Below are 27592 nucleotides of genomic sequence, written 5' to 3' on the forward strand. Positions count from 1 at the left end.
ACATATATGTACTGCTCTAGAAAACGTATAAATGAAATGCCATAAAATGTTTTTATTTTTTCTGCGCTTATTTGAAGCTGTTGCTGTGATCAACACTGTAGCCTCACACTGTGGAGTTTGCGTGTTCTCCTTGTTATTGTGTGGATTTGCCACAGTTTCCTCCCACAGTCCAAAATAAAGAGCGTGCATCTCAGGTTAATTAGTAATTCAAAATGCAAATAGATAAAATTCTTAAGTGCATAGAAAATGTGCTGTATGAATTTATATGTGAAAAGGATCAAATTTGTAGAGCTTTGTATTGCGCTTCAAAAGGTTTGTAAGATTAGAAAAGGGCTATGAAAATGCCTTCCCATTACCATAAATGAATGAGGAGAGAGCATTAACTCTAAAGCCTATTCATTGTCCTGTGCTCATTCTCATTTCTTTATTTATCTTACACTGAGCCTTAGTGCAGCCCCTCAGTTCAACTTCTGTCTAGAATAAGCAGTTTTAGCTCCCTTCTCCTTCCCATTAAGGCAGCCTTCTTCTGATTGGCTGCCCCTCCAAAACCTCTGAAAAGACTAAACAACATGTGGATGACTCATAGCCAGAGCTGTGGGGATATTGCACTGATTGGTATCATATGGAGCAGAAATAACTTGGTCTACAGTGTACTTACCTTCCTCTTTACGTCACTAATCTGCTGCCCACCAGCACAATTAGTTCGTGTTTAAATTCAGCTGCTTTCACCATCACAGCTTTTGTGATTTATCCACAACATTTAAAATAATTAAATCAAATTAAAATATTCATGACAGATGGTTTCTCTCTACAGACACCTTTGCCAGTAAAGTAGCAGCAGTCCAGGACACCTACGCAGACGCCTCCATTGGGAATGTGACTGGCAGCAACGCAGTCAATGTCTTCCTGGGAATCGGCATGGCCTGGTCAGTGGCGGCCATTTACTGGCACATGAAAGGGAAGCCGTTTGTGGTGGAGGCCGGCTCGCTGGCCTTTTCTGTCACTCTCTTCACCATCTTCGCCTTCCTGGCCATCTCGGTGCTGCTTTACCGGCGCCGGGCCCACATCGGAGGAGAACTGGGCGGGCCCCGGGGACACAGACTGGCCACATCAGCCTTCCTTTTCAGCCTCTGGTTTCTTTACATTCTCTTCTCCAGTCTGGAGGCCTACTGTCATATAGAGGGCTTCTAAACAAACAAAAAAAGACTCCAGTGTGACACAATACAAACATACAGGGGTTTAAAGTACAACTTTAGAGGTAAAAGAGTGAATTCTCACTGTGGAATTTAGGTCAATCTTGTATGGAAAGGACAGGAGAGGGTTTTCCTTTACACCTCCCTACTCCTCTTCCTCTCTCAACCCCTTCTGTAAGGATGCTTGGAGGTGTGTATCCTGCCCTCTAGTGCCGACAGGCCTGGCTGATAAAGAGCGACCCTGAGCCTGTGTGAGTGTGCTTACAGTTGGGATTGGGATACCACCGAGTACAGAAGATGGCGATGCCAATAGGTGGTCCTGCATTCCACTGGAAGAGACTGCAGTCTTATATCCGGAGAGGGTTGAGTTAATCAGAGGTCTATATTTTTCTCAACATCTGACGAGAATGACTTTTTTTAAAAAACAAAAAAGTATTTTGGGGATAAAAATGCAAAAAATAAAAGAAACAAAAAACGAACACACAAGGACACAAAGAGGAATCAAAGAACTATTTTCAGATCTATGGAGTAACAAATGATTATAGTGAAAATGGGAATATGTTGTTGAGTGACAGTGGGATGGATTCATAGTATTTATTTTTATTTGCATAGTTTCCTAAGGAGCACGGCAGAGTTGTCAGAAATTACACGAAGAGGAAAATCAGCAGCGACAGCGTCCGTTCATACTGGCAGACGAGTCACCATTCAAACAGGAGGGGAAGAGGTGGACACCGTGAACATGGTCAAACTGCCCTGAACATTACTTCCGTACTCTAAACGTATCTATATATAATATATTTCCATATTTTCTGTATATTTTGAATATTTGTTTAAATGTGGTCACCTTCTGCTCTAACAACAGAGGCTGTGGCTAAGTGGGAGGGGAGGGTGGGGGATAAACTATATAATGGAACGATGTCTTCACATTTCTAAGAGTTATGTATCTTGCCTAGGTAAAAGTATGACATTGTATTTTATTTATTTACTGATATCTTGGTCTCACTCAAGTTTTCACCTTTTCAATCAGAAATCTGAAAATAGGAAAAAAAACAAAAAAACGTGTTGCTGCAGAGATAAATTCAGAGGTATTTTTGTACTTTTCCTTCCATGCACTTTGCTGTATAGTTCGACTTCTGGAGAATTCTACTTGTACATGTGCAAAAGGCCAATAAAAAGGTGTCGTTATGGACTGAACAGAGTGCCTGTGGAGGGAAAGGCGTTTGCTGCAGCTGCCCACAACCACCAGCTCTTTGCTCTGCTGAAGAACGTGAGCGTTTCCTTCTTATATGGTGCATGAGCTTTTATTTATTTATCTATTTTTTTAAGCTTCATTAATTGATTGGAATCATGGAATTAAGGGCTTTCCAGGAGCACATACCCACTGAATTTGGCTAAGATCTCTCTTTCAGGTATCTGTACAATCACAAAAAGCTTTCTCCTATGGATTGGTTGTGCGCTTAGCTTTTTAGCTATACCAGATGCCCTTCATTCACCATCACATGGTTACATTAGAAAAGGTCCTTCAAAGGTAATAGGTTTTGTGGGGTTTCACTGATTTTTTTTCTGTGACACTTTGGTTAAAGCAGACAAGTTTAAGTTTAGAAAAGACTATTATTAGAGTTATAATCCATCCATGTCAACCGTGTCATTTAGAGCAGAGGTGTCAAACTAAAGCCTGGAGGTCAGAATGGGCTATGTTTGGCCTATGATGTCAAATGGGTTTGACATCCCTGCTTTAGGTCCTTCAAGCATTCAAACTACATATATTTACAGAGGTCTACAGACACCCTTGAAATTACTTTAACCAATAAAAAACAAAGTCTAATATTTAGAGTGGAACATTTAGGTACCTAATCTGCAACCAGCCACCAGGTTGTGAGTGCAATGTCGCCCATCGTCGACTGTTAATGATGGGCATATCCATCCTCACATCATCCATTGGTTGGTCTCGTTATGATGACATGAGCTGGGCATTATTGCTGTTGTCTTCTCTGTGTTTCAAACCAGGAGATGATGAGCAAACATCTGACAGCAAACTCCTGATATCCTGGATAATCCCCCATCGATAACTCAGAGAATAAACTTCATGTTTTATTTAGTATTACCTGAAACTAGCAATCAGCCCATGAATTCATCATTAAGTGTTCACTGGGGTTACAGAGTGAGGATTTCAGGGTTATTTTTTCTTCTTGCTCATTATACATCCACAAAAGTCACCCCCTGCTGTTCAGTTCATGCATGGACTTGACCATCTTTTATAATCTACTTGAGCTTGAAGGCTGAAATAATAAAGTATGTAATAGCTTTAGAGTTTTCACTTTCTTTGAATTATCACTGAATATTTAAAGGAAAAATTTGTTTACCTGACGTGTGCAGAAGGCTAGCTTCATTTCCGATTAATTGCAGGCATTTAGCACAAATGTTCAGTTACTAAAACTGCTAAAATACTTCATTCATTTCAATACACTTTCCATAAATTTATTTCATAGTTAAGAAATGGTCATTAGTGCAGCTTTGAAGTAATTAAATGTTTCTTTGCCAAAGTCTACAAATGTATCCTTCCTTAGAATTATTATTACTGTATTAGTTTTGTATGTGTTGCATAATTTTGGCCTCCTTTTGCTGTAGTCACTATGTAAAGAGCAAGTGTCAGCGGTTCTCCGTTTGGGGTGAAACTGCTCAGCATCGAGAGCTGTTGGTGTGGGCGTGAGAGCAGCAGGTAGCTCCAGGTTGGATTTGAAAGTAGCCCGATATTAATAATGAACTACGTTTAACACATGACTGGTGCTTTGTTTTTAAAACAAGAGTTTAAAAAACTACAGAAACTCCCAAAGTGTCAGAAAACATGTTTATTGAATAATTTGAAAGTGTATGTGGGAATTGATTCTTGGCTAATTTTAAAATCACCCAAGAGATTACCAAAGAGGAGGTGGGATGCAACATCTGTTTTAAAGTATATAAAGAAAAAATATATTGGAAAGAAAAAACGTTTTTTTAGAGTAGGCGACAGTAAATGGCAGTAACACTGTATTTCCACAAGGGGGATGTCAATCTCCAGTCCCTGTGGTTGTTCCTTCTTTAATTTCTCAGCACTCTCCTCCTCTTCCTCAGTGTTCTTCCTTTGTGGTGAGCAGTGTTGTAAATACGTCTCGTGGCTGAATCGGATGCTCTTTTCCTGGCCCTGGACCACACATGCTCACCTCACACTATTTCTCTCTTACATATAAACACACATACGCATATATTCAATGAAGAGCGATGGGTCCACTGCTGCACAATAGGGAGGACAGTTGGAGGGGCTTGCTGTCCCAATTCAGATGCAACACAAAACAGATAATGTACATAACTTTCAGTGTATGTTTACATAGACACAGTTTGGGTGTCCTGGGGGGTAAAAAGCATGACAATACAACTCTCACATCTCATCTACAGGTTATCTGCAGTCGCTTCGTCTGAGCCAGTGGAAGTGTGAAGTTTTTATTTCTTTCTTCTTCTTTTTTTGCAAGTCACAGGGGGTCACTTTGTTATCTGTCCCTTTGTAAAAATCCTGCAACAGGAAATATTTTGGTCCTCAGTTGAACAGGTATTCATGAACAAAAGGAAGTGCCAGTGTTCTTCCTTTTATCCCTGCCGTTAGTGGCTGTTTATATTGTTCATTTGGTTGTGTTTTTGGTTTTATCTGCCAGGACTTATTGAGTTGAAACGTTGGCCAGTGTGTGTTTGTGTGCTGTGCATGTTGCCGTGCCGAAGCCAGGCTGCGCATCCTCTTCACACCCGTGTGCACAGATGATGTGCACGCCGATGATGATGATGCTGTTGTCGTCACGGGGACGCAACTCAAAATTGGTTCTGTCATTTTGTCGTATTAATACATGTCTTAAGTCTGTAAAAAAAATTTTTTTTTTTTTTTAAAAACATAATCATACAAATCACTTCTGAAGGCACCAGTCTTTTTTTCTTCTTCTCTGTCTATAGGATGGCATTGAAATATCACCGTGCAGTAACTGGACTAGTGGTTGATGATGTTGTAAGACACTGTGGAAGGTTTCATTGATGAGGTGAATACTGTTCTTTTAACTTTGTTTTTGTGTAACAGAAAAGGGGCACGTTTTAATGGATGGGTATGTTTTCCTGGCCTGCAATGAGATGTCAAAAATAAAAAAGCAAATTTCCAAAGTGTTTTGAGATTAAACAGTTTTGTTCTTTTTTTCTGTGAAATAAAAAAAATGTTTTCTGGTTCATATGCAAACATTGGTTTCACTCATTTAAATCACCAGGAATCCAGCAACAAACCAATGATTTCATTAGAATTCTGATAAGATTTCAAGGCTCTTGTGTTAAGTTGAGTTTGACAACACAAGAAATCTCAGTACATATCATGTAACTGCAGCTTTAAAGCATATTTCGAGTATTAGGTTGTTTAGCCACACCTCAAATTGCCTGCTGTTTATGGTTTAATGTTTATCCTGATGCTGTTAAAGAAACCAAGAGCCGGCAGTAGAGGAACTGCTTTGTTAGCATTTTTCTAAACCTCAGAATCTTCCAAATTTATATTTGACACTTCTTAAAGTCAGCACTGAGGAAACACAACCATAAGCAGATAAGAAGCAACTTCTAACAAGGATTATTGTCAATGTCTGTATATTACTCTTTTTGGAAAACATTAAATCAAAGCCTCCTTGAGAATCTAAAACTCTTTTTTCCCTTTTCTTTTGTTTTCTTTTCTTTGTATCATTCTTAGTTCAATAAATCCATCATTTTCTTTCCCACTCACAAAATAAATGAAGTCTTTGTTTGCTGCTTCATAAAAATAAGCCTGTTAGAAAGAGCAATTGTCTAATAAGCTTGCATAATATTTTTTTCAACTATATCAAAATATGGAAGCTCTTTTGTGCCAAAGGAGGAAAAAAGGATGCAGATGATTTTTTAACAATATTTAGGCCATAATTTTTTATTCTTTAATCTTTCCAGCTATTACTTCATATTGTTTATTTAGTGAGGTCAGATTTTAAGTTTTAGCCTCGTGCTTTTGACTTTATCATTCTTACAGGTTAATTTTAAACTGCTTTTGACATGTTAAGTAAAAAAAATATCGAAACTGAATAATGCTGTTTATATTTTCCATGTCTTTTCTTATGTTTGGGTGTTGGGTTTCCATCATGTCAGTCATCGTGTTTTCACATTATTTATTTACATCCATGTTGCATCCGTGCAAATACAGGGTGCAAATTAAAACTGCAAGCAGCTTCTTATAAAACGTGTCAGGAAGTGGACTGAAGCAGAGGACTCTTGTTCACACTTGTTTTCTTTTGTTCACTTGTGGTTTCCATTCAGGCTGAGAAAACAAGTAGATCACTTTTATTGCATTTCCACTATGGAGACTTTCTAAAATATAACATTTAAGGATAGTTATAGTTTTTGCAAATAGGCTGGAATTAATTAAATCAATATAAAAGTGGGTTGCAGAATGCCAGCTGATTGGATTTCAGCTATCTATATACACTCATTCTTTAATCACATTACTAAAATAGTGAGGGTTGTTATGTTGTCTGTTTTCTTTTTGTTTTGTTTTGGGGTTGTTTGTTTTGTATTTCAGGAAATTGCGCATGGAATTTAACCCTAACTTGAGTATTTTTGTTCTGGTTTGTTTGGTTTTCTGAAGGCAAACGACTAAATAAAAGGACACTGTCTTGGGACAAGGGTGGGAAATAAAGTGTTGTTGACGTGTCTGTGCACCAATAGGACGCCGGGGATGATTCCCACGCTGGCACAATTGGCTTAGAATAAAGACCACTGCGTCCGAGAAGTTGCAGCGATGATTGGGTGTAGGATTGTGCATTGAAAATAACCAGGCGCTGCATGTTTGATAGCAGCCAGCTGAGACTGAGGGGCGTGCGATGCAGCAGGATGGTGGTTTCCTGCAGTGTTTGTGTGCCGGATTAGCCGCTACTTAGCTCCGTGTGTGTGTGTTGTAGAAGCAGGGCGCACCGAGCCTCCAGCCAGCCGCGCCAGGTGGATGCGCCTGCAGTGATCCAGGTAGTCCCTATGGATCGCGTCCATGGATGTCTTCAAACCCGCTTTGGACAGTAGTAGTCCTAAGGCGTGCGTTTCTTCAACGGAAGAAGCAGAGGAAGATGTCTTTCGCTGGCCCACACCGGCAAATGGCATCAGCGCCGCGCCGGATACGGGACCAGCCGCACCGGGCTTCTGGACGGCCGTGTTCGACTATGAAGCGACTGCGGACGACGAGCTCAGCCTTCGAAAGGGGGATCTGGTGGAAGTCCTGTCCAAGGACTCCCTGGTGTCAGGAGATGAGGGATGGTGGACCGGTATGATAGCAGACCGGGTAGGCATCTTCCCGTCTAATTATGTCAGCAAAGGCACCGGCATTCCGGAGGAAATACGGGCCACTTCAGAACAGCAGTACCCCGTGCCTCCTTTGCACCGTGAGTATCCCACTGTGCTTCATACTTCTGCTAATGAAATAAATGTGCTATCACTGAAAAGGAGCACAGGGCTGCAGTCTTTTCTCCTATCTTTTGTCAGAGGGGGAAAACCACGTAGAGTGCTGTGTCATGGTAGGCGCAGTGCATTCCTGTTGGCCTAGAAACAGGATGCCCCAAGCATCCTTACAGCTTCAGGACCGCTATTCATCACACGGCCTTTCAAACAAACAGTGATGCACCCCACCTCAGTTCTCAAATTACAACGCACAAAGTGTGCAGGATACAAGGCAGGAAGCCTGTCACAGAACTGGAATCCTGTAGATATTCTTAGATGAAATTTGAATGATGTTATGTGCTTCAGAAAGGATTTTTTTGTCCAGTGTCCAGGTGCAAGAGAGAAAGAAATGTAAAATTCTTCTGTTAGGGAAAAATAAAAAGTAACTTCTGGAGGGAAATGTAGGGCCAATGCCTCAGAAAGATACACTGAGCATAATTACAAGTAGCTATGTGTACTAAACTGTGAAGCCCTAAATGAAAATACTCTTCCTTCTTATTGGCCTTTAAGCAATAAAGATGCTCCAAACACAGGTACAAAGCCACTGTTTTTTGACTGATAACTACAAATCTGCATGTGAGCATATGCAGGTGTTTTAAGGTAATAAAACACAAACTATCACATGCTATTTGGGCAGCCCAAACCACCTCAGCTGTCTTTGTTAGCAGCTGTCTGAGTCTTGTTGGCTTTCATGTGGGGCGATCGTGGCTCAAGAGTTAGGAGTTCGCCTTGTAATCGGAAGGTTGCCGGTTCGAGCCCCGGCTCGGACAGTCTCGGTCGTTGTGTCCTTGGGCAAGACACTTCACCCGTTGCCTACTGGTGGTGGTCAGAGGGCCCGGTGGCGCCAGTGTCCGGCAGCCTCACCTCTGTCAGTGCGCCCCAGGGTGGCTGTGGCTACAATGTAGCTTGCCATCACCAGTGTGTGAATGTGTGTGTGAATGGGTGGATGACTGGATATGTAAAGCGCTTTGGGGTCCTTAGGGACTAGTAAAAGCGCTATATAAATACAGGCCATTTACCATTTACCATGTCTTCATACTGAGGCAGCTGGCCTACTTTCACACACCTGAAATATTCATCAAGGTCAGTCTGCTTACTGTTAGGACTCTACAACATGAGCACATACAGCCTCAAACACTTAGTCTGTTCACATCAGCACATAGACCTTCTTTTCTATATAACCTGCATTTATTCCTTCTCCAGACATTCTAGCCAGATTTTAGGACAGATGCTTATCCTTGTGTAACAGCAAGAGGGATAGTTTCTGAATTTGGGGCAGCAGGGTGGCTTAGAGCTCTAAGAAGGCCTCCTTCAACTCAATGACCTGTTTTTATGATCCTTGCTAGCAAGCATGTACCTTGTTGAAAAGCAAAATGGGGAAATCCTAAAGGCTGCAGACAGGTTGACCCTGACTTCTAATGTCACTGGATGGCTGTAAGTACAAATACACTTAGCTGATGTTTATGTTTGTCTCATATGTGTCTTCTTTATTTCTCAGTTCTTGAGATTGATTTCTCAGAGCTCACCTTGGAAGAAATTATCGGGGTTGGTGGTTTTGGAAAAGTCTACCGTGCAATGTGGCGGGGTGCAGAGGTGGCGGTGAAGGCAGCACGACGGGACCCCGATGAAGATTTGGAGCAGACAATGGAGAGCGTTCGCCAGGAGGCCAAGCTCTTTGCCATGCTCAGCCATCTCAACATTATGGGTTTGCTGGGAGTGTGTCTGCAGGAGCCTAACCTGTGCCTGATAATGGAGTATGCCCGAGGAGGCCCTCTCAACCGGGCTCTAGCTGGGAAACGCATCCCTCCATGTACTCTGGTTGACTGGGCTGTGCAGATTGCCCGAGGCATGCACTACCTCCACTGCCAGGCTATTGTCCCCATTATTCACCGGGATCTCAAGTCCAGCAACAGTAAGAGTCATCTCACTTTGCTTTTTATTACCAAGTTTAAGAACCAATGCTGAAAAATGGTGAAAAAGGCCAATTTTCATATTGTGTGTCTGATCTGAAAAACAGGTTTCCTGAAGAGAACATGTTTAAAAAAAAAAAAGAAAGAAAGAAAGAAAAGAGTATCTGGCTTTGTTCTTAGAGACATGGCTTACTATTTTATTGTGAAATATTCAATTAATTGAACAACTTTCATGCATAAGTTATAGCATTCAAAGCAATAAAGGTCTGTGATACATCATAAGTCTTGCCATATGTGTGGGCAAAACGTGAAATATGCTGAAATGGACTTTTATTTAAGTCGACAGCATTAGTTTTCAGTATTTAGATACGATAAGGAATGTAATTGCCAAACAAAATAGAGGCCAAGAAGTTATTATCTACACCCAGCAATGCCACGATTGCAAAGACTGACATGACTTTGTCACTGATACTAATCACTGGTGCTTAACACCTCCAAACAGCCCTCACCCAAAGATATATCATATTACAGTCTTTCTGGGACAATAATAGCTCTGCTGATGCACTATTCAAGTACCACATGAAATGAATTTTGAAAGTAATGCTCATTCTGTGACCTGCACTGCTTGTATTCACTTCAGGAATGAGAGTAGAGAGGAAAAGGAGTTTTCGTGTGTGTTTATGGAGCAGTTGTAATCTTGCATTTTACTCAACTGGATCACCTAAATCCCAAGCCTATTAGTGAGGATTTGCCCAATGCTCTGTCCCAGACTGCCTATTGGAGGCTCTGACAATACATAGCCCAAGCCTCTTCCCTGCCATTGGCTTGTTCTGCAGTGATCAGCTCAGACGCCGCACTTCAATAGGGTGCTTTAAAGCGTTAAAGTCAGTCTAACTGGTTACCATCCTGGGAAATTAGGGGAAAACCCATGTCCTCATCACGGTACAGGAGCGCTGCAGGACACCGCAGTTGTCATTTAGCTATTTCAGAGTTATGCCAGTGATTATTTTTCCCCCCTCCGTTGTTTCTTGTGACTCAAAATTTAGTTTACCTAGCAAAGACATACATAACATGAAAGAATATCTATCTGTTTTTCTTTAGAGACTGCAAAATCCTTCCAAAAAGTTAAGATACTATCTAAAATGTAAATAAAACAATTTCAAGCCCTATATTTAAGTTTAAACTACTACAAAAACAACACATGAAGTCATTGACCTTGATACTAGGACTGCTACAGGACTGAATTTAAGCACCAAACCAACATCCCACAGATTCTACATTTTTTATTAGTAATAGGGGGGGGGGGGGGGGTCCATCAGTCTGCAAAAGACAGAATGGTCATATAGTTTGACAGTGAAAGAATAATATTTATTTTGTTAAAAAAAAAAAAAAAAAAAAAAGATTCAGGGGAGTTCATTGTCTATAGAACATGGAGGACTTCAGAATTTGAAGAACTCTCTAGATGCACAGGAGAACTCTGAAAAATAATTGATTGGCAGCAGTCTTCTGGCTCCCAGGTAAAAATTCTGTAATTAATTCACTGCTGACTCATATCACTGTTGGCATGAATTGTAAAAACCTTGGCGATTCCTTAATCTGATTCTTTAATTCTTAATTTGATTCTTAACAATCAAACTGTTCGCCTTTCAGTGCTGTGGTTTCTGAGTGAATGCCTAAAGGCCTATACTGTAATGCTCAGTTATATTTTGTATGTATTCTACACTGTTTCTACACAAACAGCTGCTTTGGGCCTGAGCTCATTTAAGATGTACTGAGCTGAATGGAAAATTGTCCTTTTGTCTAACAAATCAAAATTTGAGCTTACTGTCAGAAACCTACAGTCATTTAAAAATAAAGTACACCCTCTGGCATTTCCAAGCTTTCACATATCGGGAAAAAACAAAAATATCTGGTCTTTAGCAGGTCTTAAACTGAAGTAAATATAACTTCAGATGCACATGATATATGTCAACATATTACATTATTTATTTAACAAAAACTAAGCCAGAAATGCAGATGCAGTGTTTTTAAACTAAGTATGCTCCATGAGTCAAAAGCTTGTAGAAACACCTTCAGTAATATTAGCATAAAGTAATCACTCTCCATTTGACTTTATCATTATCTCACATTTTTGGGGAGAAATTTTGGTCTACTCGTGTTTTCAGAACAATGCTTCAGTTTATTGAGGTTTGCAAGCCTTCATTTATGCACAGCACTCTGATGGTCCTAGCACAGCATTTTAGTCCGGTTGAGGTCTGGACTCTGAACCGACCACTGTGACACCTTGATTTTTGTCTTTTTCAGCCATTCTGTTGTAAATTTGCTCCTGTGCTTGTCAGGTTACATGACCCACTTTCAGCCAAGCTTCAGCCTCACATTTGACTTTCAAATACTTCGGTAAACAGAGGTGTTCATGGCCGACTCAATGACTTCAAGGTGCTCAGGTCCTGTGGCAGGAAAAAACAACCTGTCACAGTGCTCTGCAGTTGGTATGAGGTGCTTGTGCCAATGCTGTGCCTGGTTTTTCCCAAACTGGCGCTATACATGATGGCCAAACATCTCCACTTTGGTCTCGTTTGTCCAAAGGACATTATTCCATTGCAGCACAGCTTACTGTAGCTATGATACAATGCTAATGATAGCCACATTCATTTTAGAGACAAGAGCTTTCTGCTGGAAAAACTTAAAGCCGAACTTCTTTCATTCTTTTTCTGTTTGCCTTACCATGAACTTTACAAGCTTGGTTAGCATGTTAAATGCTAGAGTCTGACACTGGATTCTCTGAGCATGGCACTGTCTGACCTTGAGCTGAATGTCCTGGGACATACATTCCTGAGAAGACTGGCAAATCTCTTGAATGTTTTTCAGTTGTGAATCTTTCTCACTGCAGAACGATGAATCTCAAATTGTTTGCAAATGGTCTTATTAGCCTTCACAAACTAATGGGCAGCAACAATTGCTTCTTTAAGGTCATTCCGAGTATCTCTCCTCCTTGGAATTGCATTGACATATACTTGAATGCTGCCAAAACTTCTGCTTTTATAGGGGAGATCACACATGCTAATGATCAATTAATCAAGTCGTGTATTTGATTAGCATAACTGGCTGCTACTTACTGGAAGCAGTAAGGGTGTACTGAGTTTTTCACATTCTGCATTTTGGCTTAGTAAAGCTGCTAAGAACCAAATATTTATATATATTTTGAAAAACCACTATGTAACATTCAAAAATAATAAGCGGTAAATAAATATGTGTAACTGTAGAAGTTAATGTAGGTGTATTTTCTTTATGCAATGACTGTATGCTGCCATCAAGATGACATCTCCAGGCGAGGCCTTTGCTTATTCCAGGAAGACAATGCAAAAACATATTCTGCACATTTTGGGAGATCATGGCTACAGGTGCAAGGCTAACTGGTTTACAGCCCACACCTGTGCATCACTGAAAAGAAAAGGGACACATTATTAAACAAAAAATACAACAAAGGGGCTTCTAAGCTGTTGAAATAAAAAAAAAAATGCTTTCTGGTTCATATGCAAACATTTGTTTCACTCATTTAAATCAACCCTGACCGTTTTAAATATAAATTCGGCTCTGGTGTTAAGTTGGGTTTGACGACACAAGAACTCTCAGTACATATCATGTAACTGCAGCTTTAAACTGCAGTTGAGCAACTGAAATCCTTTTTCGAGCATGGGAGAACATTTCATTTTCCAAACTACACCAACTGGTCTTGTCAGGTTCTTCAGTTTCTTCAGGATTAAATATGATACAATTCAACAGTAAAGATACTCATCGTCAACTTTATTTCTATTAGATTCAAAATGAACACTTACTTAAAATGAAGACAGTTATTCTTCGTTTCAACATTAGATATGTTGTCTGTAGAACTTTTTTATGCATAGTAAATTAAACAGAAATTAGGGCATATTTAGGTACATGTATCTGAGTTTAGTTTAAGAAATTCCCCAATGAAAAATTCCCCATTTTATTCTATAAAGTAGGTCTCTTTAACATCCAGACAAATGAATTATAGTGATTAGAGAAGTGAGACACTGCCTAGTCACACGCTGCTGTGGTAATGAAGGGTTTGAAGGCAGCATCATGCAACTAATCCCCCAAAAAGGCAGAAAAGTTAAGATTTCTTTTTGTAACACAGGAACTGATCTATGTGGAAGTCTCATTTTCAGTCATACTTGCAGTGTTGGCCAGATAACTGTCTGGTCTAGAGCTGCATAACTCTGTTTACAAAGAAAGTTGGGAGTTCCTTGAACTATTGCACATTCTTGGTCTCCAGAGACTTTGTGTTTTTGGCCATCCTCAAGCTTCTCTTCTAGCGTGAAGTGTACTTGGTATGACTGTTTTTACAAAACATGGTCAAAACTTGGCCCATATTTTAAAAAACAGTTTTATTAATCCACCACATCCTATTTTAACCTTATATTCCATCGTTTGCTGACCTGAAAACCAGCTTAACTGCAACTCTTGCTTTAATGACACATAGCTTTGCTTTTCATTCTATCCCACTCGGCAGTATGCCATTTTTATATCTGAACACTTTCCACTGCCTCTCTGGCCTCTCTGGCCTCTCCTTCATAGCCATTTGGTAGATGCTCTTATCTAAAGCACTGCGCATTACAGTGAGAGGAGCATTTTTGGCCTCAAGGGGAATCAGCTGTGTTTGTTTCATGTTGTAGTTCCCTATCAGGAGTTACTTTAGCAATGTGTTTGGTTTCAGTTTCTTTGAAAACTGCCCGTCTAGCATTAGAGCCACATGAGCACCAGATGAAGGGGGTTCTTGATGTGCACCACAGCCTGCAGACACACCCTCCACTGGGCACGGCCACAGCAGATGGTCTGGCAGTGCAGAGCTGAATGGGGGAGAAGGAGCATGTGGTTAGGAGGAGTCCTGTTTGGCTTGCGCATGTTGGGATTGGGTTCTTTTTTCTTTTTCTTTTTTTTTTTAATGCCTAATGGTGAAAATGGGTGTGTCACAGCAGGGTATTTGTGTAGTTTAAGCATATTATCAGTGTTTATTTGAGGTTTGTGCTGTTAAAATACATAATGAGAGGATTGTCACTGATCAAGGGTGGTGGTTTTCATCTCTGCTTTACTGGAGTAGCTCACCATTTCTTGGTTTCTCTGTTTGTTCTCTCCTTTTCTCTTCTCCACTTTTATCCTTCCAATCCTTTCATCATGGCCTCCCACCAACCGCACCCTGTTTTGTTCAATCATTACATGTCCAATTTTTTGCGTTTCCACATGCATTGTGTTTTATCATGGTACTCCTGCTGCTGCCTTCCCCAACATTTAAACATTTCTGATGGCGATTACTGAAACCTTTTATTTTTACGTCAATCCTCCCACCAATCTGCACGTATACCTCCCCTTCCCACATCCTCCAACCTCTTCCCCATCATGCAATAAAATTCCCTCATCACTTCCCCCTCCTACATTGCCACCCTGTCCAGTCCTTATCCTTGAGAGGGTTGAGATGGAAGATCTCAGCAACAAGACTCTGAAGATCACAGACTTTGGACTGGCTCGAGAGTGGCACCGCACAACCAAGATGAGCGCTGCCGGCACCTACGCCTGGATGGCTCCTGAAGTCATCCGCTCATCTACATTCTCCAAGGGTAGCGACGTTTGGAGGTGGGCAGGGGAGGGTGTTTTTGCAGGGAAAAAAACCAAAAGCATCATGTTGTGGAACTGGTCTGAAACGGTTAAAACACCACGCACTAGAAAAAAGTTCAGCCCGGGCAGCAGTTGCCATAGTGACAAAGCACAGACTGACACATGGGAACAAGAACATTATGTTGAGTTTTATGAGAAGGGTATACAAATGCAGTGCATGTAACCGTAGCTTTATGCACTGTGATGTTTTATGCCAACGGATAATGAGGAAGCAAAAAAGATCAATATTTTAAATATTTTTGCAATCACATATCTGATTTACAGAAATGTGTACAGAGAAACACCTGCAACCCTCACACCCATAACTGCTAAGATATACTGCACATACTTAGCTCATGTGTTTTCATTTCCATATTTAATGTGAGAGCAGAGGTCCCATACATTCATTTCAGTGTTATTTGTTATGCTAAAAGTTGAAAAGGCCGGTCATCTAGTTGATTGATTTACAGTACTTTGCAGTCATGTTTTAAGCAAGACTATCAAGCATGTGGTGGTTTTAGCTTCTAATATATGAATATTTGTCTCCAGTGGTGTATCACTGGGTGTCTGGATCATTGGTCATACTAAATTAGCAATCTGAAGATGTCAGTGGATGTTCTGATCAACTGGAAGGAATATTTGTCTGGAAATAATCAGCAGAATATTTAATAAAATACATAACAATGCCCTGTTTATTTGGAGGATTTAGATATCATGATTTAGCCTTATATCCTCATTTCCATCTCCATGCTTTTATTCTTAAACTGTGCTCGAGTAACTGCATGATTTACAGGTCAAAATAATTTAAATTTATCTTTTGTGCTGTCCTTTGGTGAATCCTCTCAGTTCATGCATCTGAAATAGGCCTTTTTAGCTTCCTTCACAAACCCTTTAACCCAGCTTTCTTCTGATTGGCTGCCCTTCATTAACAGAAGGGTTACACAGTGGGTGGGTGGGTAGTCTGTGCTCTCAGCCAGAGCTGTACTCCTGAAGTGACAGCAAAGAGGATATCCCCACTCTGAGATATCATACAGAGCCAAGAGCAGTCTGAAGCCAAGTCACACCAACTCAAGCATCAGTGTATGTAAATGAGATGACAATTGTTCCACTTTGAATGTCTAATTTGGGTATGTCATTTCAGTGTGGGAAGCATATTGGTGGTGGGTTTAGCACCGTCAGCTTTGAGCCTGCTGGTCACCTGGGGCGTTTCTGTGTTGATTTTGCTTGATCTCCTTATGGATGCACGCGTTTTCTGTGGGTGTTCCGGCTTTCTCCCACACAAACATGTCAGGATAAAAAGTTATTTTTAAATTATGTGTAGGGGTGAAGTGTAAACAGCTGACTGTCTGTCTGTGTTAGCCCTGTGATGTACTGTCCAGGCTGTCTCCCACCTCTCGCTAGGGCTGCACGATTTTGCATAAAATGAGAATCACGATTTTTTGACTTAGAATTGAGATCACGATTCTCTCACGATTTTCTTTTCCAGTATAAATATTTATTGCACTTATTAACTGCACATCAACTTCGTAACAGTTGAGACTGAACATAAAAACAATAAATAAACATAAAAACAACAAATGTTCTGTATCACGTGGTATAAGGCTCCGCCCTTGTCATTTGTTGAGCAGGAAGAGTGAGCACTTGTTTTCATGCAGAGTACGTCCCGGATCAAAATGCGGTACAATCGTCGTCGTCGTCCTTCTTTTTTTTTTCTTTTTTTTTTTTTTAAATCGTTGTCATTTGGAAATGAGATCGCACATAAGTATGAATCGAGATCGCGATTTTCTAACGATTAATCGTGCAGCCCTACCTCTCGCCTAATGAAAACTGGGATAGACTCAACCCTTCTGTCACCCTGGTTGGAAAGCCAGTTAAAGGAATGAATGAATGAATGAATGAATAGACTTTAAAAATGGCTAATTTTCAAAGTTCCCTGACGTTATTGGATTAATAACTTGTTCACATTATCACATATAGTGTGAGAATTGTGGGAGCCAAGACCAAGAAGTATGCATTATAAAAGTAACTCTTTTCTCAAGAGTGCAGACAAGAAAGGGGAATTATTTCTTCTTCCTAATCAATGTTCCACCCTGATGTAGCATAAACACAGATCAAATACAGTAATTCCTAAGAACAGAGGTCTGTTTTGACCTGTTTAATTGCTATATAGGTGAACAAACTGTGTAGACAGTCAGGTCATAGTTTGTGTCATTACTTCCAAGTCCTTCTGATTTAAATCTGTGAAGACTAACCTGTCATACACTGATCTTCACGCATTCCTGATTTATTTGATTTCTTGGTTATTTAGCTCCAGCATTAGTCACATGGATCTGTGAGCTTCTTTTCTGTCCTGTTGACATTTTCTCATTTTGACCTTTTTTATATCTCACCTTGGTATTTACATGAGTGGTGCACAAATGCAGTGCCACACTAATCTTTTTTGACATTTATTCAAATAAAATGGATTTGGTGAACACTCACAGTCTCTTTCAGCAAGCATCGTACTTAACATTCATATATTCATACACACTTTTAGCTTTAGAGGCACACTGACAGATATTGTGCAAGTACTTCTGCATGTACATTAAGCTCCTTTCTCCTGAGAGCACACCAGAGAACCTGTTGATGTTTTTTTTTTTGTTGTTGTTGTTTTTTTCAGTTATATATCCAAATTGAATTCGTGAATCTTTCAGTTTCTGGGTTTTTTTTTCAGCAACTGTTTTTTATCTTTTCCTTTTTAAAAAATCTAAAAGTTATGGTGTGCTGTTGTGGGAGCTGCTGACTGGAGAAGTCCCATTTCGTGGTATCGATGGTCTGGCAGTAGCTTATGGAGTGGCGATGAACAAAATGGCCTTGCCAATCCCGTCTACCTGTCCTGAGCCCTTTGCACGTCTTATGGAGGGTAAGAAAAGAACATAATTTAATGTTCATGTGAAGTGTCGCCCTTCAGCTTAGATGAAAGGAATCACATATATATTTGAGATTCAGAAGCAAATATGTTAACCAGATGGTAGTTTGTTTTCCCAAACATACCACAGATTTTCTTTCTATTTTTTTTTATTTTATTAAAAATGAGATGGTTAACTACAAGATTCCTGTGTGTTCAGATTCTGTGAACCATAACTTACAAGCATCAAACTTGCACAGAATATTTTATTACTTTCTGGAAACAGTTAAAGAGCAAATTTGCTTGGATTGTGTTTCATCTGGTGCCACAGACTGCTGGAGCCCAGACCCTCACTCTCGGCCACAGTTCACAGCTATCCTAGACCAGCTGACGGCCATTGAGGAGTCAGGCTTTTTTGAAATGCCAGCAGAATCCTTCCACTCTCTCCAAGATGACTGGAAACTGGAGATCCAGGACATGTTTGATCAGCTGAGGACCAAGGAAAAGGTAAAGATGAGAGGTCTTTGATGCAGGTAGTTTGGAAAATTGCTGGTTAGGATTTACAGTCATTTGAGGGGGGGGGAGTGCATTTGTAAGGTCAGACACTGGTGTTGGGTGAGAAGGCCTGGCTCACAGTCTCCCCTCTAATTCATCCAAAAGTGTTCTGTCGGGTTGAGGTCAGGATTCTGTGGAGGCCAGTCAAGTTCTTCCACACCAAACTTACTCATTCATGTCTTCGAGGACTTTGCTCTGTGCAGTTATGCACAGTCATGTTTGAACAGGGATGGGCCATCTCCAAACTGTTGCCACAAAGTTGGAAGCATGAAATTGTCCAAAATGTTTTGTTATGCTGATGCATTAAGAGTTCCTTTCATTGGCACCAAGGGGCCGAGCCAAACTCCTGAAAAACAACCCCAGTTTTGGGATGTCCTGAGCTTTTCTTTTTCCCATTCACTGTAAATACAGCTTTGTTTTTGCTGTACGTTTTAGTGTTGTTGTTTTAAATTCACCTCTTGTATTTGGATTTCCCAGGAGCTGAGATCGTGGGAGGAGGAGCTGACCCGAGCGGCACTGCAGCAGAAGTATCAGGAGGAGGCGTTGAGGAGGCGGGAGCAGGAACTAGCTGAACGTGAGATCCACATCCTGGAGCGAGAGCTCAATATCATCATTCACCAGCTCTACCAGGAAAAGCCTCATGTGGAGAGCAGGCAGGGCAAGTTCCGCCGCAACCGTCTTAAACTTAAGGATGGAAACAGGATCAGCTTGCCTTCAGGTAATGAAAACAAAATATGGTACTTAAACAAAAATCATAGTTGCACTATACAATATTTCACCCTTGATTGATTATAGCGAGCTGAAATGAATTTATAGACTCCGCCTGTATGTTTTGCCCCATTGTTTATGCAAATAGTTGTAATTATTACCAATTATATTTTTGTTTGTTCATAAAGACTCATTCCCATCAGCATGACAAGCACAGTGTCACATGATCAATAAAGTAAATCATACTGACAAGATCTTTAACAAATGTGTGGTTTTTGCTGCTTTTATTGCTCTTAGTTGGAATTTTTCTCATAAAAAGCTTTTTATATGGCCTTGTGATGACACTGAGACATTGCTTCGAGCTGTCTTCAACTTTGTCACTTGAGTCAACATAGCTGGGGTGTGGCGTCACACTCAGATGACAGATAATAGCAATAGTTTCCTCATGGGTAATCACAGACTATATATAAAAGATAGGTGTCACTTCCAAGCCCTACAAGTGAAGGCAGTATGTCCCAGTAAGTCCCTTTCTTTATGATAACAGAAATTCTTACATTTTTCCCTGAAATGGAGTAAGTTGCAGGAACTTGTCTCACTGAAACAACTGAAAATGAAAACATGCTGCAAATAATTAAAAGAAAATGGGTTGGGGTATACCTACCTTTACTTGACATATATTATCTTGAAAACAAAAGCAGTTCTGACAGATTTGTATAAAAAAAATAAATGACAGGGTCTTTGTTCACTTTCTTGTATGTTTTTAATTTCACCAAACAGCAGGACATCAATCTTTTTCACTTCTTTACTTGTCTTTTCATTGCTCATACCGAGGCTCATACCAAGGCTACTGGCGTGTGGCTGGCTCTGAGCTCTGGATAGCTTGAAATTTAGCCACTTTTCCTTTGTTAGTGTCTCTGAAATGTTTATGCTCAGCTGGCTGGGGGTGATTTAGGTTTGTTGGTATGAATATTTTCGTGGTGGTCCCCCTACAACAGGGATGTGAAATGCATTTTATATTGTGGGCCACATACTACTGACTTTGATCATTAGTGGGATGGACCAGTGAAACTACTTGATTGCAGTATGGATGGCAAATTGGGGGGAGGGTGTATTTATTAATAGAAAATCTATAAAACTGTAAATCTGTGTACGCCTTCATAATTTCAAATGGCATCCAGTGTGCCGGATTGGAGTCTTTGATAGGTCAATTCTGCAGCAGCAGCAGCATTTAAAAAAATAACCACAGCTAACTAAATAACAAAATTACAATAAGTACAATAAAAGAAAAATATTTAATTAGTTAGTTAATAACTAATTTCATTACAAGAGAAACTAAATCTCACTGAGGTCAAAGGCCAAAGAATAAAAATGGGTTTTAAAACATGTTTTAAAAGTGGACTCATATTTAACAACCCGCCCTACAGCCCTATTTTAATGAACTGTGTCTTCTTCACTCACAATGAAGAACTCGCTAATGGTCATAGCCACACGCTAACATGTTGTTAGAGAGTGAATGTGCACATGCATGAAACGGACTGGCTTGTAATCAGACAATCGGGACCTCTAAAAATCACTCAAATCAGTGAATGTGTAAAATGAATGTGTGATGTCCATCTTTTATACAGTATCTGTGCATAATGCTGTACAACTCTGACAATTTTCAATGATTTTAATAACATACGCACTCAATTATCAGTCCAGACATTGTAGAAATAAAGATTAATCAAAATTGTTCTCCATTACTGCTGCCAGCTATTCATGTATTATAATTCATATTACTTTTTTTTGTCTTGGATTTGCATTTACTAAGGTACCGCATACACAATTAGAAAAACTAATGCAAGTCTGATTAAATATTTTAGATTTTCAGCACAAAATCACTGTGCAGGCATCTCCTTCCCATGATCGACGGAGGAGTTTGCTTAGCAGCGGTTCCAGCCCTCCCACTAGTCCACCGATGTTGCCTCGCCTGAGAGCCATCCAGCGTAAGCATAATACAGTTTTTTATTATTAAATTCCATAACTTAACTTTCCATCAAACTTGTTATTGGCTCGTGTAGTTTCCTTTTTTATTTGTTACTATTCTTTAAAACCCATTTTGCATTTTCTTTCTAAAGATTTAGCAATATGTCATTTTGCAGTCACGCCGGGGGAAGGTTGTACAGGTTGGGGTCGCAACACTTGTTTTCAACCTGATGAGGAGGAAAGTGAGAGGAAGGGGTCAAGAAAGAAGGGCAGAACTCGTGGATGTGGCCCCTACAGGGAGCATAGCGCTGATGCAAGGTGAGGAGACTGTAGTTTTGCTGAGGTTTTGTGGAGTAAGGCTTATACTTTTTTTGTTGCATTCCAATATTGGAATTGCTTCCAGAGTTAAAAGGCATGATTTGGAATACAAAACCCTTTCTTGCTCACAGTGTGAAGCCTCCCCATGAGGGCAGCCGACAACGGTCCTGCAGTGCCCCAAACCTCCGCAGATCCCCTAGACACAGCCCAGCAGTGCCTGGAGTGCCAAGCCTTGTGGAGATGGGTGAGCAGGAAGAGCGTAGTAGATCTGTTTTTGTCTGACATATGCACACTCCACATTATATTAGAGGGAGCTGTAGCTTAAAGGTGGCAGGCTGGCTGGAAGTGAGCTATTTCACTCCCACACAGTTCTTAGTGGTTGGCCTGGCAGACTCACAGATGTGCATGTTTGCAGCTGTATGAAGATTATGTACTTTCAGCAAACTGAATTTAGAAAGATGGAGTTGAAATACTAATAGACTTCAGGTCATTTCCACTATTAAACATACACTATTGTTTCTGTCAATATATCAAGAAAGAAACTAGTTTTATGTTTATGTTGTTTAACCAATTAAATAAGTTTTATAGTTCAAACATGGTACTTTTTTTTTCAGAAAATGAAGACTGCTGCTTCACTACTGAACCAGGAGCAGCTCCTGGTCAGTCCTACCTCTGCATTCCCTTCCATAAGGAGACCCACACTGCTGCTGCCACTGCTGATGGTGATGGAGATGAATACTGCCTCAGCAGTCAGGTGCCAGGAACACCACCATGCAGGAAGAGCCCAGGTGGAAGCAGACGCTCTGAACTGGTTTTGCTGGGCTGTGGGGCTCTGCTTGCAGCCGTCGGGCTGGGCTACAACTTGCTAACGTTGGCCCAACCGGAAGAGCATATCAAACCACGCTGGGAGGGCTTTTTCCACAGAACGGGGAGCCAGAGGCGAAGCACAAGCCCCCCGACGCGCAGACTATTCCGGCGGGAAAGCCCGCTCAAACCGTCGGCACCTTCACTACCTGAACGAGGCTTACCCTCCTCATACACACTGCTGTCTTTATCATCAGTGTCTGACTGCAACTCCACTCGCTCGCTGTTGCGCTCTGACAGCGAGGAGCTGTTGGTCTGCCGCCCTGCCTCACCGCCCACACAGCCTCCTCTTCCCTCTCATGTCTCACAGCATCAGGCCATCCAAACTCCAATCAACCCACTGGTCAACACACACCTTGAGAGCTTCAAGCGCAACCCACGCCAGTCGCTCACACCCACACATGTTCCCTGCACCACAAGTTCCTCACGCAGCCTCCGTCGAACGCCATCAGACGGAGCCATCAAGAAGAGCTGCCCACCTAATAATCTGGAGCCATTACCGGAAAAAACAACATTAGAAAACGCAGGTAAAGTGTTGACTGTGTTGCCATGTTGTGACTATGAGTATGAATGGTCTGTGCAGGTTCTCAGTCATCTAGGTCTTAGTAATCTAAGGAGCTTGGAAAGAAAAGCAACTGGACTTCTTTAAGATTCTTGAAGACGTTTCACCTCTCATCTGAGAAACTTCTTCAGTTATGAAGCATGAATGGTTGCCTGTCTCTTTATGTTAACCCTGTGTCAGACTGGCGACCTGTCCAGGGTGTAACCCACCTTTCGCCCTATGGCAACTGGGTTAAGTTCCAAGTCTCCCCCAAGTCTGAACTACATAGATAGAAGAAAATGGATGGATGATGTTTTGTGGACTAATTGGATTTGTTTTTCTGGTTCCCATGATGTCTAACATAAATCTAAGGAAGACAGAAGCCTGGGAATCAGGATTAACAGTGTTAATTAAGCATCACCACCAGCATGTTGCTATTATTATGTTGTGATCATTGCATTAGCCATTAGCTGAAAAAAAACATAAACTGTGTGGAAAAGACAACATTTAAACAATCATATTTATTTTAATTAAATGTTTTCTCAGTAGGTAAAACCAAAGACAAATGTGGATGTGGCTTACAAATCTGCAAAGAGATGCTAGATTGCAGCTATATACTGCCTCCATTCTGAAAAATGTGTAGCTGCTAAAAGATTTTCTGTTGCAAAGTCTAAAAACCTGCGCCATTGCTCTATTACCTCAGTAAAAACCTTTCCTGTGATTAAGTGAATTCCCAGTCGGACCTCATAATGTCTTGTTCAAGCAAAGTTAATGAGTGAGTCACAGCATTTCTACTATGTCCATCGTTTATATACAGTCTGTAGGTAAAGCATCCTTAATCGGATGATGTTGTTTAGAATCATTTCCCACTAGCTGATATTTAATAATAATATCCTAATTTTTTGCCAAACAATTAGCCAACTTTTATTCTGCTACAACAGGTGGCTTCAGAGTGTTAAAAGAAGACTGTTCAGAGGTCCCTCGGCTGCCCAATCCAAATGTTGTCTTCCCACCAACACCCCGCCGTCGCTGTCCTCCTGAACGCCCCAAAACCTTGGACTTTGTGGCACGACCTCGGCCTTCACCACGAGCGCGCTCCGATGTGTTTTGGGCAGAAGCTAGGCCCAGGGGAAACGGACAGACCCTAGGTAACGGCGACTCCCCTGCCCACACCTCAAGCACAGAGACTCCACCCACTGTAGAGTTCGGGAGAGACTCAACAGTGCTACCCACACCCATGGAGGCCCCAACACCGTACTCCCCACGCCGGAATGAAAATTTGTTGGATCAGCTGGATGAGGGACAGTATCGGGATGGAACAATCCCACTCTGCAGACCGGAGACGAGTCTTCCTAAAAACTCACCTCACCGCTACAAACCAGGATTCTGGTCATAACCCAGCCTGACCCTCACTGGTCCAACACAACATGGAGACTCTACCTGCTGTTAGCTTTTGGATGACCACAAATCTGGGTCAGTTGGCAATCTGGAATTTATTCACCTTTCTCCATCTACACAGTGGTCGTAAATGCTAGGAAGATATTTACTGTGAAAACACTCCCTTTCTGGCATTTGCTGCAGTAAATCTTTAAATCTTGCATCCAAAACTGCTCAAACAAAAAAATAAAAGAATTTGAAAATATAATCCGACCCAAGCCTGCTCGATTGTTCATTAGAGGAAAGAGATTTCATGTGTCATTTATTTTTTTCTTTCAGACTAAAGTCAGTAATGGCTTTCACCTACATAAAGCTTTGCATACTTGTGTTGATTTTAAGATTGAGTTAAAGATTGTGCATTTAATAAAGTGCACTTTTGAAAAGCATCATGAATGTAAAGCATCAGGTTTTCCCACTGTCAAAAACCTCTGGCTCTGCTTGTCTGTAAAAGCATTGTGTTATGTGAAATCCTCTGTTCATGTATATCACCCACTCCTGTTCTCATGGCAGATGGATTCCTGTTTTGTACTGACCACCTGTTGTCACCAGTCACTTCCACTATCCCAGTGATGGGGGATGTTCTAGTATAATATGTGCACTTCTTTGTATTAGCAACCTACAGTCTAGAAACGGTCTCCGTTAACTAATGTCTGACGTCGTCTCGAGCTCTGTATGGTGACCATAAAGAAGAATGTCACTACCGCTTGGGTTCAAAATAGAGACCATTCGCTCTCCTGTCTACTATTTGGTGTAACCCTGCAAGAGCAGCCAGAAGAGAAACATTTCTCCAAACTAAAAAGGGAACTTTGTGTTTGTAACTATGTAAATTGTCTGCCTCATAAATTGTTGATTAGGAAGATGATGTAATAAGGGATACAAAGTGGCTTTTAGGTTATGTGAGCCTCAGTGATGAAAGACTTCACTTTCAATCAGGCCCTGGTGGCATGTGGAAGTTTAGCCTCGGTTATTTTTATATTTGCGTTTATTTCATTGCATTTATTAATTAATTTATCTGATGTTTTATTTTTATATAATTTGTTTTATTTGCCTTCTGACACTTATTAATGATTTCCATAAATGTTTTTAGGGTTTTCAGTATCTGTGCAAATAAACACTCGGTCTGATCTGATGTTGCACTATTCAACAGATTTCATGACCACAGCTACATATCAAAATTAATTTCATGACAATTTTTAGTCATTTTATTAAATAAAAAAATAACAAGGTAGCAGCTTTGAAATAAATAGGTGCTAAATGCATTTAAACTGGGATTTTCCTCACAGATTCTACTTGTTTTAATTTCCTGGACAGGGCAGTTTATAACAAAATAAAATATATTTAGGAATGATTTACTGTGCTTCTGCCAGAGGTTAATCCTGTTAATTGACTGTAAATCTACCACATTAAAATAGAGCAACACTTATGTGAAAAAAAAATGAACAGAAATATTCTCTGACTTCAGTCTCAATGCCTGATTCTCTCATTTTATTTCCAAATGTTAAGTGGCCTCTTATATTTCAGCTCTCTTTATTCTAAGTGTGACCCGATGTACTTGTGTATGTGAATGCTTTTTCAGAATGTGCTCATGCTCAATGTAGAAACACGGTATTTCAACTATGGGCAGTAGTTGAAACAAACTTAAGGTGTCATGTCTGAAACGTTACCACGAATAAGCTGAACTGTTGCTCATGCTGGGAACAATACTGTTAATGACTGATTTGTATTGCACTGGAACACACTTGAGTAAAATCATAGTAAACTATTTAACTGGATCAGTATTTCTTTGTTAAGGCTCTACAATTGTTTATGTGACTATGTGCCATGATGATGATAACACAAGCGTGTATTCACTAGGCCAGTCAGTAGGGTTTGAGTAGCTCAAGAGTAAATTGTGTTGCTTATCCCAGTGAACTATTTTGCATGTAAAAAAATATGTAGATTTTATGTGAAATGTTCAATTTATACCCAAAACATACCAAACCAACAACAGAGCAGCACATACACGCTGATGCTACTCATGATGACACACCCGATGTGCTGTAATACTCTCTGCAGCCTCCTTTGTGCATGCCTCACAATGTTCATCCAGTTTCTTAATCACTTTTCCCTCTAGGGCAGGAATGGGTGATTAATTTTCCCAAGGGGCCACATGAGAAACTGGGACTGTTGTGGGGGGCTGCGCTGATAAGATAAAAATAATACTGAGTAGGATTGAGTTCGGCTTATTGGTGTTACCCTCTACAACTGTCCTAGTTTCTCATTTGGCCCATTGGGAAAAATTAATTGCCCACCTCTGATATAGGTTCTTGGTAGGGCTGGAGCTTTTTACGGGATATGCAGGATACACCCTGAACAGATCATCAGTTAATCACAGGGCAAACAGAGAGATAGACATTTTTTTTGTTTGTTGCAAGTACACCTACAGACAATTTAGAATCACCATTTAAGCTTTCATGCATATGTTCAGATTGCAGATGAAAACCAATGCACTCTGATAATCCCCAACCATGTGGCCACTGGTGCTTTTGTCCCACAAACCTGGCAGCCAAAGTTTTTGGGTCTCCTCAGCTTCATGTCAGCTTAAACTTATTATTCTCTACCAGTAACTTTACTGTTCTAAAAATGTAAGAAAACAGTGGAAACTATTAAAAAAGATATACTATAAACCATAATTCTTCTCAGATGCAAGCAACAGACAAAATTATGTACAAGCTGCTGAAAAATTACTGAGTAGCAGTTTGTTTTATGTATATTAGCATTAGCATCAAATTGCAACTTAAGAAAAATGTAACTTAATATCCAATAATGTTCGAAACATGATTCTGCAATCCGCTAAGGGTCTAAATTGACCAGAAATATCTATAAATCCTCAATTTAAAACTTTGAAAAAGAAGAAAGAAAATCGAGTTTTCAACTCTTTGTTACCCATCTGCTAGCAAGCAACCAATTAGCCACCAACTTGAAATGATGTATCTAAAGAATCTTTGTATGTGGAGTGTTGGACTGAATATTTCTCCTAAGTGATTATGCAAACATTTTC

At 40.5% G+C, this 27592-nt stretch overlaps 2 protein-coding genes across 5 annotated transcripts in view; both read left to right on the forward strand.

Annotated features, from left to right (window-relative positions):
- Positions 1-5974, forward strand: part of slc8a3 (solute carrier family 8 member 3) — a 136992-nt gene extending 131018 nt beyond the window's left edge. For 2 of the 4 annotated variants that reach the window (XM_085392521.1, XM_085392519.1), the window contains one exon: positions 815-5974. In XM_085392521.1, the coding sequence (XP_085248647.1) occupies positions 815-1191 (377 nt within the window). In that variant the 3' untranslated portion in view covers positions 1192-5974. The remainder of the gene's footprint in view (positions 1-814) is intronic. The other 2 variants (XM_085392517.1, XM_085392520.1) reach the window with 1 other exon arrangement.
- Positions 5975-7016: 1042 nt separating this feature from the next.
- On the forward strand, positions 7017-26275 carry map3k9 (mitogen-activated protein kinase kinase kinase 9). Its single transcript, XM_085392076.1, has 11 exons — positions 7017-7639; positions 9193-9606; positions 15076-15256; positions 18031-18179; positions 18496-18671; positions 19197-19437; positions 21290-21412; positions 21569-21710; positions 21842-21954; positions 22325-23101; positions 24057-26275. The coding sequence occupies exons 1-11, from the start codon at positions 7252-7254 to the stop codon at positions 24509-24511; spliced, it is 3159 nt and encodes a 1052-aa protein (XP_085248202.1). The 5' UTR covers positions 7017-7251; the 3' UTR covers positions 24512-26275.
- The last annotated feature ends 1317 nt before the right edge of the window (positions 26276-27592 follow it).

The sequence above is a fragment of the Rhamphochromis longiceps genome, linkage group LG19 (assembly GCF_057381845.1).
Source record: "Rhamphochromis longiceps isolate RC_006_pf linkage group LG19, R_longiceps_female_GT1.1, whole genome shotgun sequence".
In the NCBI taxonomy this organism is placed as follows: domain Eukaryota; kingdom Metazoa; phylum Chordata; class Actinopteri; order Cichliformes; family Cichlidae; genus Rhamphochromis; species Rhamphochromis longiceps.